Consider the following 13746-nt stretch of genomic DNA (forward strand, 5'->3'; position numbering starts at 1 on the left):
ACTAGCTACAAGGCGAGATTCGGTCATCTGTTGCTAGGTAGAAATTGAGGGTTGGGGCGGAGCAAGAGGTTACTGTATTTCTTGGTTTTGGAGAGCCCTTTGGTTTACTAGTCAGAAAGACGATTACTAGGAGGCTTTCACGTTGCAACAACTTCCCTTCTGCCTTTTTTTTTTTAACTCCGAAGAAGCTGCTGCATGCTTAGACAGGAAAAGAGACTAGTGAGCAAGCCGCAAGACGAAAGCGCGAGTGGAAGTCAGACCGAGTGAAGGTGGTGGCGGGGTGGGAGGGGCGTGCGGGAGGGGAGGTCCGGGCGGCTGCGCGATTCCCGGCTGGAAGTACGGAAAGAAGGGCGCGCACACGCCTCCATGCTACGAGGCACTTGAGCGGCAGCCAGTCTCTCCCGTCTCCGGCTCCGGTGCGGCTGCGCAGTGAAACACCGGCGGCGATTGGCCAGCACGTGAGAGGGGGCGGGAGGCAAAGGGAGGGAAGTCCGTCGTCCTCGGCGCGCGCCCGCCTGCGGCTAGTAACAGAGGGAAGAGGCTGCAGGAAGGGAACGATTTCCCCGCTCCGTTGTTTTGGGCTCCCGGGGCTGCGAAGGGGAGGGGAGTCGAAAGGAGAACCGTCGCAGAGGCTGCGCGCGGCCCTCGCCGCCTGCGTGCGTCCGTGCGTGCGCTCGCTCGCGCGGGCTCAGTGCTGGCGCGTGAAGCGGAGGCGGGCGGCGGCGGCGCCTGCGCGGTCGTGCTCGGTCGTCGGTTCGCAGGGGAGGAGGCAGCGGGAGGCGGAGGAGGCGGCGGCGGCAATGGAGGTGAAGCGGCTGAAAGTGACCGAGCTGCGGTCGGAGCTGCAGCGGCGGGGCCTGGACTCGCGCGGCCTCAAGGTGGATCTGGCGCAGCGGCTGCAGGAGGCGCTGGACGCCGAGATGCTCGAGGACGAGGCCGGTGGTGGCGGGGCCGTGCCCGGCGGGGCCTGCAAGGCGGAGCCTCGGCCTGTGGCCGCGTCGGGCGGCGGCCCGGGCGGGGACGAAGAGGAGGACGAAGAGGAGGAGGAGGACGAGGAGGCGCTGCTTGAGGACGAGGACGAAGAGCCACCTCCTGCCCAGGCCTCGGACCAGGCCTCGCAGCCGCCGCCGGAGCCCCCGGAGGAGGCAGCCGTGGAGGCCGCGGCCGAGGCCGAGGCCGAGCCAGAGCCCGAGCCTGAGCCCGAGCCCGAGCCCGAGCCCGATGCTTCCGAGAAGCCGGCTGAGGAGGCCACGGCCGAGTCAGGTGGCGTCAATGGTGGCGAAGAGCAGGGCACCGGCAAAGGGGAAGAAGACGAGCCGGAGGAGCGGAGCGGGGACGAGACGCCGGGATCCGAGGCGCCGGGTGACAAGGCCGCAGAGGAACAGGGTGAGGTGCTGGCAGCGGAGCCCGGCTCCAACCTGCCGGGTGCGCCCTCGTCCCAAGCACCCCGTCTTGCACCCCGGGGTCCGATCCCTTGTTCTCACTTGCCCGAAGTGCAAGATTCCCTTCACCATTGGGTGGGATTCCCCAGGGGAGGTGGCTTTTATTCTCTCCGCACCTTTCTGGGAGGTTTGGCCGCCTCGGGTGGCCCCGCTCGGCAGGAGGGAGGTCCCTGCCTGACTCGGTTGGTTGGTGGCCGTGGATGGAAGTGAGCAGTGTTGCATGCGAACGGCTTGTGAGCTACCTGTGGAGCAGCCCCCACGGTGCTGGTTACCTTTTCCTAAACCGAGAATGCACGGAGGCATTGGCAGTCCCACCGACAGCCAGACCGACTGTTGGAGGCTTTGGCCTTTGGGCTGGCTGTTGACTTTTTCACCATAAAAATATGAAGCAGTAACTAAATTCGTCAGAGTTCGATCCATCCGACGCACAGTGGGATAGCCTGAGCCACACAGAATCTGGCGATCTAACCTGGCCCCTGCGCTAGCAGCAGCAGGGCACGGCCTGTGGGTGACGGTGTCGAGTTTAATCGTTAACTAGTGAAGAGAAGTCTTATCTAGTGCGTTTAGTCAGTTAACTGGCTAGGGCTTCACCTCGCCTGCATTATGACTCAAATGTAACCTTCCCACCGAGTGGATGGGTGGGCACGCTTAGCCCTTTACATTTCAGGTCCCTGATTAACTGCGTTGACATGGTCGAGGTGTTGGGGGATCCATCCAGTAACCTTGGGGAAGAGAATGTGTAAAGTTGCCCCAGGGAGTTAGTCACCTGCCTTCCTTTGAAGTAATTGGATGGTTAAGCTGATCCATAACTACCTGTCAGAATGAGGAGGAAAACTAGAGCTGCTGCTAAGTCTTACTATGAAGTGGGTTGCCGCCTTAATTTCTTTTCTTAATACATTGTTTAGGCTGCTACTTAGTATCATGGTATTAATTGGAACCCATTCTACAATAATCACGTGCAACTTGAAGATTGTTTGCCTCCTCCTGGAACAACAATCCCATTACATAACCTTTGACATAACGTGTACCCCAAATAGCAGATAAAAAAAGGTTGAGGAAGAGGTGAAGGGAGGTGGAAGAGGGCATAGAGGGGATAAATGGTGATGGGGAAAAAATAAAATACAAAAGGTTAAAGAATAAAAGACTGCCTTAAATTATTATTATTAAACCTTTGTATTGAAAACTACAGAGGCTTAAGGAAAAACTCCTGGGTTTTTTTTTCCTCTAGTAGAGAATGTTGCTAAATATCTGATAGCACCTTTCTGCCCCCAAATTACGTGCAGTAAAGATGCGGTATTAAAAGATGTGCCTCTTGTGAATGAATGGTTTTGCTCTCGCAACTTTCAGTAAAAATCCATGATGAAAATACAGCTCTGCCATGCTCCTGTATCCACTCGCTATGGAAGCAAATCCGTGCATGGCTGTGCATTTGAAAGCTGGAGAGGCAAACTCCTTGTTTTTCTAAATTGAGGCTCTGTATCATGAAGCTGTGGGAAAGTGTTGGAAAATATGGTTTGTGTCTAGCTTAAATCCACATGTGACCATTAAGAATCAATTAAATTAACCAATGAAGTTTTTTTAAATGTCATATTGTTAGGGAAAGCTGCAAGTTTGACCTGGTTTAAGCAGATAAATTTAGAATGCAAAAATTGTCCAATTTATGTCTATTGCTTGACTGTAATTAGCCCATGGTTTACTTTAAAAAAATAAATGCAATTTCAGCCAATGTAGGAAGATGATCTTTGGAAATGGAACGTTGTGTGGATGCAGTGGGATTAATTTGGCTATTCTGATGAGACAGATACTCAGATCCCCCTTTAGCTTCTGTTGGTTCTGAGCTTATTCTACACTCCACTATGAAAACTGCTGATTTTCTTTCCCTCCTTTTTGTAGGAGATGACCAAGATAGTGAAAAGTCAAAACCAGCAGGCTCAGATGGTGAGCGGCGGGGGGTAAAGAGACAGCGGGATGAGAAGGATGAACATGGCCGAGCTTACTATGAATTCCGAGAGGAGGCTTACCACAGCCGGTGAGGGAAACAGTCCCTTTCATTGAAGGGAGTGTCTGCTCTGATTTTGGTGTACCTGGTGTTGATTGGAGAGTCTGGAAAGAGGGGTGGATTAACAACGGAATAGGTTTTTATAGGCGTAAGTTTTAGATGGAATCTGCTCTGGAGGCTCCAGTTGCCCTTTCCTCGTGTACTGAAAGAAGGTGTCTGCTGGGATTTTATGTTCGCTTAGAGTTTAAAACGGACAGCATGTCCTGCAGACACCCCTCCAAGCGGAGGGCTTTGGTTACACTGTATTTGCTTTTCTCTTACGTGTGTAGCTCCAAGTCTCCACCGCCCCCTGAAGAAGAGGCAAAAGATGAGGAGGAAGATCAAACTCTTGTGAACCTGGACACGTGTATGTATAAGGCAGACAGGTTGGGGTTTTAACCAATCAGAAGTGATTTTGGAGATGAAAATGGCATGGCCTGCAATTTTTAAGAGATTTAGCACATGACAGATTTTGTATCCATTCTTGACAACTGGACATCTGAGTATGCTTGTGCGCTGTTGGTGGCTTTCACGTGTTAACAGATTGCTTCTTTCTTAACAGATACCTCTGATCTCCATTTTCAAGTGAGCAAAGACCGCTATGGAGGGCAGCCACTTTTCTCAGAGAAGTTCCCTACCCTGTGGTCTGGGGCAAGGAGTACTTACGGAGTGACAAAGGGGAAAGTCTGCTTTGAGGCCAAGGTAGTATGTACAGCTCATTAAGACTGCTCACTTATTAAATTATTCGTTAAACTACTATGTACTGGACTCCTGCCCACCAGTACTTCATTAGTGGAGAAAAGGCACCACACTTCAATGATAGCCTTAGCTCCAGAAATCAAGAAATTGCCTCTTCCCAGGGCTTTGGTTTAAGTTCACTGGCAGTTACTATTCTGACGCTAAGTTGTGATAGTTGTCATTTTCAGTTTGTATAAAAATCTTGTCTTGCTCTGGCCTTGTTGCTCCGTTGGGTGGAGCGTGATCCTGTACACGAGTGTTGTGGGTTTGCTTTCTAGTCGAGGCACATACCTGGGTTGACTCCTGGTCAGAGTATATATGGGAGGTGACTGATGGATGTTTCTCTCCCTCTCCCTTCCTCTCTCCAAACACGATAAAAACATATCTTCGGGTGAAGATTAAATAAATAAGTATCTTTTGTTGTTGTTTTTTTTAACAAACTTTGCTTCTGAGTTGGCCAGAGTATCTGAGAGGTTTTTTTCTGACCTGGCCAGGTAACCCAGAATCTCCCAATGAAGGAAGGCTGCACAGAGGTTTCTCTCCTTCGAGTGGGATGGTCTGTTGACTTTTCCCATCCACAGCTTGGTAAAGTCACTTTAACTTCATCATCGTTGTTTGTACCATACTGCTTACTCCATGGGGAGTTTGGGTGTAGGTAACTAATTTGTTGTTCACTATTCTAGGTGAGGATGAATTCTCTTATGGTTTTGATGGACGAGGACTCAAGGCAGAGAATGGGCAATTTGAGGAATTTGGCCAAACTTTTGGGGAGAATGATGTCATTGGCTGCTTTGCTGTAAGTGCTCCTGAAAGTTGTGGATTCACAGCAGGGAGAGGGTAGAGGGCATGTATTTGATGCGTTGCTTAAAGATTGAATTGTAAGATTCAGCCTCAAACCCTGTAAGCCCATAAGTGCTCTTGTCTTTTGTCATTGTAGAATTTTGAGACTGAAGAAGTAGAACTTTCCTTTTCCAAGAATGGAGAAGACCTTGGTGTGGCATTCCGGATCAACAAGGAATTCCTGGCAGACCGGGCGCTCCTACCCCACGTCCTCTGCAAAAATTGTGTCGTAGAATTAAATTTCGGTCAGAAGGAGGAGCCCTTCTTCCCACCGCCGGAAGAGTTTGTGTTCATCCATGCTGTGCCTGTTGAGGAGCGTGTGCGCACTGCAGTCCCGCCGAAGACCATAGAGGAGTGTGAGGTATGCATGTGCAGAAGGCTTAGTGCCCATGCTGTGGAGTGATGGGGTGGGGGGGCCTTTTCTTCTCAAAGTTCTACTGACCTGGGCAAGGGAGGGTATTACTGAAGTGGGCGTTTACACATGACCCTTGCTTATTTTTTATGGCATTCCTGGTTTTGTTTGTTTGCAGGTGATTCTGATGGTGGGACTGCCCGGATCTGGAAAGACTCAGTGGGCACTGAAATACTCAAAAGAAAACCCTGAGAAAAGATACAATGTCCTGGGAGCTGAGACTGTCCTCAATCAAATGAGGGTGAGTTGCTGTAAGAGATGAGTCAACTGGGTGTTTGCTCTGAAGGTATCAAGATACTCCTATAACCTTTTCCCAGTGGAGTTAGTCTTCCAAGTGTCTGACAACACAAATAGAGAAAGGAATTCTTCTCAATACATGTTAAAGGAGGGCTTTTTTTTTCTTCTTGACTGTGTTGTCATATTTCTGAAAGATGGTAAAATCCGGAATATATTCAGGTTAAGACTAGAAGTGACTCCTGCATAAAATGGACAACATTCATGGCACTGAGGAATAGGAATGAACTGATGTGACGCTTTGGTGGCATTAAAGAAGTGACAGTTACCTATGACGCTGAGGCTTTAATTTGCTGTATAACTTCTTGCGTTTCTCTTCCTTTCCTCCCAAACTCATCAGATGAAGGGGCTTGAGGAGCCAGAAATGGACCCCAAAAGCCGAGACCTTTTAGTTCAGCAAGCCTCCCAGTGCCTTAGTAAACTGGTCCAGATTGCTTCCCGGACAAAGAGGAACTTCATTCTTGATCAGGTATTTTTCAGACATTCAAAAGAAACCTCATTTTACTGCAAATCCAAAGATGAAAATTTTGGCATCCATTTACTCTGATACAATTGCCTAGAGTCAAAGTGGGGTGCATTTGTAGAAAGATACTGAGTTAAGGAACAGAATCGGTTCACTTAATTATGACCAAAAGGTTGTATGTTATAGTTGTAATGTCTTTGGAACTCAGAGAGGTCTTCTGTTAGTGTTTTACCGGAGAGTATGTGAGCCCAGGCTGTGAAGCACATCCTTGAGGCCAGGGAAAGAGCTTAGAGGTCCTTGGGATTCCTGGCTCCCCCGCTTACTAGGTTTGTCACCTTGGAAAAGTCTTGGCCTGAGTCTCAGTTTTCCTGATGTGCAAAACCCAATAATTTCTGTCATAGAGAGTTTAAAGAATCAAAGGAGATTGTGTGTATAAGACTCCTAACCTGGTGCCTCATTTGTAAAGGATGCTCAGTAGGTGTTTTCGTTGAATTGGATGATTTTTATTCCTAAAACATCTGCCATTCCTCTTGTCCCCAGTGTAACGTGTACAACTCCGGCCAGCGGCGGAAACTGTTGCTGTTTAAGACGTTCTCTCGGAAGGTGGTGGTGGTTGTCCCGAGCGAGGAGGACTGGAAGCAGAGGCTGGAGTGGAGGAAGGAAGTGGAGGGGGATGATGTGCCTGAATCCATCATGCTGGAGATGAAAGGTGGGCGGAAACGGTACAAGTCAGGCACCTGTCCTTGGTCAGCGCACACCTCCCTGTGCTCAACCCTGGAGGGATGCTCCACACTAAAGTGTAAACCTGGGGCGTGAATGAATGGACGGGAGTGCTTGTAGGTCAGTGAGCGAGCAGAGTGAAGGGAGAAGCACTAACCTTGGTCATTCGGGATAAGACACGATAGTGGTTGACCACAGGCAATTGAACTCAAGGCAGAGGCTTCACTGAGTCACTTACTCATGTAGTCAGTACTTAAAACTGTCTCCTTGCCTAGCACTATTCAAGATGTAGGGCAGTTGTGAACGAAAGGAAGCTCTGCTTTATTGAATTTATATTCGGGGGCGGGGGCAGTATTATGATTCAAATTAAAATACAGTGGTTGGATTGAATGGCCTCATCATTATGTCTTGGTTTCTGATAACACATGAGGCTTGCTTGTTTTGGTGTTTGGTAGGAGCCCGAAATCTTTAATGCAATACAAACCCTAATAGCAAAGTCCCCGTGAGGCGGAATTACCTGTCCTGATTGATCCACATCCTGCTGTTCCCTTCGGAGTGTGACTTTTAACACCCAGGGATGGGAGCTGGTTACACATCTAAGAGCCAGATTGTCCGAGTTTAGACAGAATGAACTATGCCAGTCCATAACTGATAGGCACTTGGAGGAATTTAGTTCAAGAGGGTTAACTGGATTCATCTAAGAATTAAGAGAGCCCCCATTGAACTGAATTCCACTGGGACTCAGCCTCTGACCTTGTATTTCTTAGTGTCTTATCTAACCAACACCAAAACTTACTCAGTTACTTTTAGCCTCTGGCTACCTGCTTCTGTCCTGATAAGAAACCTTAACCCAGTTGACTCCTAATTTATTATGGATCACTTGAGAACTTGTACATCTACCACTTACAGTAGCCTTTTGCCTGTGGCTGTTACAATTTAGGGAAAACCTATGGTAGATAGAGTACCAGTACTTACTTGTGCATTTAGTAGAGGAGCTTAGGATATCTTCTTCTTCCTGTAATAGTTTTTATAATGAGATCTTACCCATCTATGCACTTTTCAGGCCCACAAGCTTCTCTCTTACTCTTACAGCCAACTTCTCTTTGCCTGAAAAATGCGACTACATGGATGAGGTGACATATGGGGAGCTGGAGAAGGAGGAAGCTCAGCCTCTTGTCACTAAGTACAAGGAGGAGGCCAGGAAGCTGCTGCCCCCCTCCGAGAAACGGACAAACCGCCGAAACAATCGAAACAAGCGCAACCGGCAGAACCGAAGCCGAGGCCAAGGCCAAGGCTATGGTGAGTCCTGGGGGCCAGCCAGCCCCTGGCCCCAGTCTGTGCTTTGTGCTGAGCAGGATCCATAAGGAAACCACGTCAAGTCACTAACCAGGAATCAGGAAGTGGCTTCTTCATGGAGCTTGCTTCTCGCTGTGTGCTTTAACACCCAGCTTCTTTGCTTTTCCAGAACCCTGCAGGAAAAGGTGGTCATGTTTCAACACAAATGCTGGCTTCTGTGAAAAGCCGTGCTGTGCCTTCTCATTTGTCTAGTTTTCACTTGTTTATGTAGGTTTCCCACTTCACTGTTGCCTCAGATCTAAAGGATTTGTGCAGTGAAATTGGATCCTCGCTTTAAGTTTTCTTAATGCTCTGTCTGTCTAGTGGATCAACCCAACCACATAGACCGGAAAGTGAATGCATTATTCGGTAATTTGGGGGGTACAAAGTAATTTAGGCTACTAGTGGGATTAATATCCCTCTTGAATGTCTAGCTTGTCAGTTAACCTTCCACTGTGCATTCACTGCCCTTTAAAAATGTGTGTGTGTGTGTGTTTGCAAGTCAACAAAATGTTTGCATGCCTGTACATGCTAGGCCCTGGGAACACCAGCAGTGCCTACCCTGAGGAGCTGGTCACCTGGACTTTGTTCCGTTTGTGTAAGATGGTGGGCGGGGTTATATCACCTCGGAGACCCCTTCCAGCACTGACAGTCAGTGGTTCTGTGAATGGCAGTATTTACTGATGTTTCTAACTCTGCCAGGTATTTTTCTGCCAGCCTCAGTATTTTGCAGGAATTGGGGAACTTCCAAAGCAAGGTGGCTTGGTTCTCTTGTGTGGCTATTCCTCTGCCTTCCCCCTCAGGCTTTCTGAGCGACCCTGGCCAGTGCTTTAATTAGCACTGCGCGAGCCTGACAGAAGCAGGCCTCCTATTCTCCCAGAATTGCCTTGGGCTCCCACTTTTTGATTTCCGCTCAGCCCTGGAGCCAGGACCCCAGGCCAGCTGTCTGAGCGCTCTCCCGTTTCTCTTCCAGTGGGCGGGCAGCGCCGAGGCTACGACAACCGGGCCTACGGGCAGCAGCACTGGGGGCAGTCTGGAAACAGAGGGGTGAGTGCAGCTCCTGCGCCTCCTCCGGCCGGGCTAGCGTTCCTGCTGGCTGGGGGAGCACAGTGGTTTGGGCTGTTTTCTAGGGCTGAGCTTGTGCCCGTTTAATGAGTTCCTCTGGGAGAATTTGTCCTGGGAAGATTAAGTCTGTTCTGAAACCCAGCTGAGGTGTGTCTCCTTTAAGACGGGGGAGAGCAGTGGCTCGGGATACTGGAAACCCTAAGTCTTCACTCCTCTTTCTCCTTTCTCAGGGTTACCGTAATTTCTACGATCGATACCGGGGAGATTATGATCGATTCTATAGCCGAGATTATGAGTACAACAGATACAGAGACTATTACAGACAGTACAATCGGGATGTGAGTATCTTCTGGGGATAGAGAGGGCGAAGGGAGGCAGGGCCAGAGGGCTGAGTGTCATGCCTCTCGGTCCTCAGCCAGCTGTGGCCTCAGGTGACGGGGTTCCCCTCTCTTCTAGTGGCAGAATTACTACTACCACCACCCCCAGGACAGAGACCGATACTACAGGAACTACTACGGTTACCAAGGGTATCGGTGAAGCCTCTGCCCTTGTCACCTGTCAGCCATGAAGCTGAATCTCTGGGGGTGCCAGCCATCCCCCAAAACACAACCAAGGAAAACAGGGGCTGTCGGGGAGGGGCTGAGCTGCCGGGGAGGGGTGGTGGGAGGGAGGGTGCGCAAGCAAGGGTGGGGGTGGGGGGAGGTGGAAACAAACAACAAAACTGTACATTTTTTTTAAAGTTTGTTGAAAAGAATATTGTCTTATTCTATAAAACATTTCAAACCTAGTTAGATATTTGTAATCAAACAACATTTGCTCAGAAAGCAGCACTTAGGGCTGCCTGTCCTATACCCTGCAGTCGGACAGGAAAAGGACTGAAAATGTCACCCTTTAAAACTGTACGGCAGCAGGACCACGGCCATGTGAGGGAGAGTGAGGAGGGCGTGCGGAGGGCGAGCAGGCGTGTGAGGGCACTCTCCGTAGCAGGCAGGAGTGGGACAGAGGGAGAGCTTGGGACTGGGGCAGTGAAATAAACGATTGGCTCTTATCAATCACTTGCACCAACTAACCGTTTGTATTTTCTTTACCAACCTTTCCCTCTTGGGACATCTGGTCTGGTGGGCTGGGAGGCCAGAGTGGCAGTCTCCGCTTTGCTGTGCCTTGGTGCTGTTGGGCTGAGGCCCGGAGACTACCAATTGGATGGATGGATTACACAGGATTTCCAGGCTACGGAGGCAGGGGCTGTGCTGGTTCGCAGAGCAGAATAGCGTGCACCCTCTGTGTACCCATTAACGAATCCCCATCGAGTCTTGGGGGAGAATGGGGTTGCAGGCCTCAGCCTGAAGATGGTGATCGTCAGTCTGTCTGTCCTCTGTCTTCCAAGGTTGAGATAGGCATGGAGTCTCTGAAATCGTCTCTGTTAGAGTATCTGTCCTCTTACAGTGCAAGAGAAGGAACGTTTCTCAGGGTTTCCGCTCACACAGAAATGAAGCAGGATTCTTTTCATGGCAGCAGGATGTGTATATAGTGAGTCCTGTGGTGTGGGCTACCAGGCCCCGGTGCTGAGAATAGCAACTATTTTATACAGTGTGGAGGGCACGAGCCCGCTGGTCTTTTTGATACACAGGGAGAAAGCGAGTAGAAAGGGGAGGGTGGGGGGTGGGAGGCAGCTCGGTGGGGCTGCTGCAACTTGGGAAGAGTGTGAATGTGTGTGTAATGTGTGCATGAAAGGGGGTGCCCCTTCCTGACTTCTTAAAACAGGATTCCTTCTGGGGTGCTTTACTTGCGTGTCCCCAGAGAGGCCTCTAGCCAAGAGACTTCAGTTGGGATGGTCTTTGCAACTTCACCAACACCCTCCCAGTTCTAACAGCTTCAGGTGCCCGGGTTCAAGGACATGGGTGGGATATGGGAATGCTCTTTCAGTGTGTAGCTTCAGTTCTCATTCATCTTCCCGCTCAGCAGCTCAGCATGGAGTCCGCCAAGAGCTTATTCAGCAGATACCACATGTTGCAGCGCTTCCTGGTGAGGCAAGACCCTAGGTTGTGTTACTAGAAAAAGCTTCGCCTCCATTCCCTCACCTGAGCAGTTCTGTGTTTAAAATTTTGTGCCGAGATTTGATCTCTCACCCTCTCCCACTGTGACCACCGTGCCGCCCTTCTCGGGGTCTGCAGGCTCTAGTTGCCCGTCCGTGATACACCCTTCTGTCCCACAAACCTCTGACCCCCAGGCTGGAATGGGGGCTGGTAGGAAGTAACTGCTTGCTCATGCTGTCTTCTCTGGACACTGCTCTTTTTGTGGTGCCGCCGAATGGATGTGTGTGGCAGTGGGTGAAGTGATTGCATGAACTTTTCTGTAACCCACTAACTTTTTATTATTATTAAGGGAGTTTTTGAGAAGCTTTGCTCATAGTATCAGGCCAAGGAGGTAACTGGAGCCCAAAGAAATTCTCTTAGGGCAAGATCATGTTATAATAGAAAATGAAATCTGAGGCAGAAACTGCCACCCCCTTTTAAATATCTAGTCCTCCAGCAAATAGCATCTTTTTGTAGTCTATGACATGGTCTGTGGATGCTAGGCCCTCGGGGCCAGGGGGACAAACGCTGCCCCTTTGGGGTTCTTGCGGGGGAGGGGATTAGGGGAGGTACTTGCTGTTAAATTTTGACACTAGAAAGTCACCTTTACAAAAAAAAAAAAAGCTGTTTTTCTAGGTGGGTGGAAAGTGAAACTGCCACGTCCTTGTTGGTTTAATCTGAGCACTCACAGCAACACTAGATGTCTGGGTTTTGTTTCTGTCTTTTTATTATTAAAAAAAAAAACGATGTTAAGGGGGCAAATGTGGATTAACAGAAGGGATCCCTAGCTTGTTTTCCTTAGAAGATTTTAGTGTTTTATCAGACCTGTTGTAGTTGTAGATGGAAACGCTTGTGAGGAAAACAAACAGCACACTGTAAATGTTTTTGCACAACCTGTAAAGCATTCTTGGAAGTGGCCAGTAAAAAAGGGTTTTACCATTTAAAAAAATGTAACTGTGTCATTGTTTACATCTGTAACTTTTTCCTCCCCTGTTCTCATTACAACATTCTGGCGACTATGTAGGCACAGTAGCTTCCAGTTTTAGAATAAATAACCATTTGGATTGAATTCACTCTCTGTCCTGTGGCTGCACTGACGGGTGGAGTGTGTCATCTGGGGGATTTATTTACTTTTGGTGCTGCTCCCAGTTGCACTGGGTCCAACCAAGGATGGCTTTCCTCCTGATGGCTGATTCCTTCCTACTTGACCATGGCTTCCCCTGGGTGCCAGCCAGGCCTTCACTCCGGGCTGCTGGCCTACTCAGTGCTTGCTTATGCTGAGCGCTTGAGCCATTGGAATAGAAGAAAATAAATTATTTCAGATCTCTGTATTTGGCCTATGCTAAAACCAGTTGGATGCTTGAAGTTAAATCTAAGGTTCCATTTATGGCCAAATAAGTTTATTCCTGAGTAATTGCCTAGTCATTCAACAGAGGGTGTTTGATGGGGGTTATTTCCCAGCGAACTTGGAGAAGGAGACGGTAACTAACACACGCACTACTGGTCCCAATTGTCCTTTCTCATAGGGACTTACCAAGCTGGGTGCGCAGGCGCGTGGAGAGGCAGTGTTTGCAGGAGCCGCGATAGGTCCAGGTACCGCCCGGCTTCTCGCTACAGGCCGGATTCGGATTCGGACCCGGGCCCACCGCGTGTACCGAGGCTCCCCCACCCCAGGGCCTGCCCATTCTCCAGGGTAGTTACTCAGTGCCACTGCCCGTTGTAATCACTTCCGATGCTTATTCATAGCTCGGGCCTCGTCTCTCAAACCCCTTTATTGCCCAGCTAGGACCGCAGCATCGCCCCTGGTGTCACGAGTACGAAAATTCGTGTGCAGAAAAGTAGAGCGAAGGTTTTTTAAAAAAAGTATCAAGATTACATTTATTGAGCGCTCCCGGCTTTTTACCAGTCTGAGCTGATGTGGGAATTTTCACTTACTCCTTGGAATTCGCCAAGCGCTGAGGCAGCAGGAAGAGAGGTCCTTGGCGTCGCCCCCGCCCTGCCCGCCATTCCGGCGGCGCAGCGCCATCCCCTCTTCCCCTCTGGCACGCAGTGCCCGCCATGCGCCAGGCTCAGGGCGCAGCTTCTCAGCAGCTCCCGGGGGAAGCCGGCTGCGAACAGGAAAGGGCTAGGTCTCCCCTTCGGGAGGGCAGCCAGTTCCCTCCGCATTCCCCGCCCCTCGCTTCCTGCGTGAAGGCGGGGAGCCTGGGGTGATGGCTATCGGCGATACAGGTCACCCTTCCATTACTAGAGGCATCCCCTTAACCTCTCCGCTCCCCCTGCCCCTCCCCCCAAAAAAAGTATCCTGGCACAAAACATGAACTGGCGTA

General features: G+C 49.9%; 1 protein-coding gene across 1 annotated transcript; it reads left to right on the forward strand.

Moving 5' to 3' along the window:
* Positions 1-518: 518 nt before the first annotated feature.
* On the forward strand, positions 519-12152 carry HNRNPUL2 (heterogeneous nuclear ribonucleoprotein U like 2). The gene is made up of 14 exons (XM_080641524.1): positions 519-1386; positions 3336-3471; positions 3771-3847; positions 4043-4182; positions 4713-4803; positions 4902-5014; positions 5156-5419; positions 5589-5711; positions 6105-6233; positions 6768-6936; positions 8040-8246; positions 9256-9329; positions 9578-9685; positions 9804-12152. The coding sequence occupies exons 1-14, from the start codon at positions 801-803 to the stop codon at positions 9882-9884; spliced, it is 2298 nt and encodes a 765-aa protein (XP_080497650.1). The 5' UTR covers positions 519-800; the 3' UTR covers positions 9885-12152.
* The last annotated feature ends 1594 nt before the right edge of the window (positions 12153-13746 follow it).

The sequence above is a fragment of the Plecotus auritus genome (genome assembly GCF_963455305.1).
Source record: "Plecotus auritus genome assembly, chromosome: 9".
Taxonomy (NCBI): domain Eukaryota; kingdom Metazoa; phylum Chordata; class Mammalia; order Chiroptera; family Vespertilionidae; genus Plecotus; species Plecotus auritus.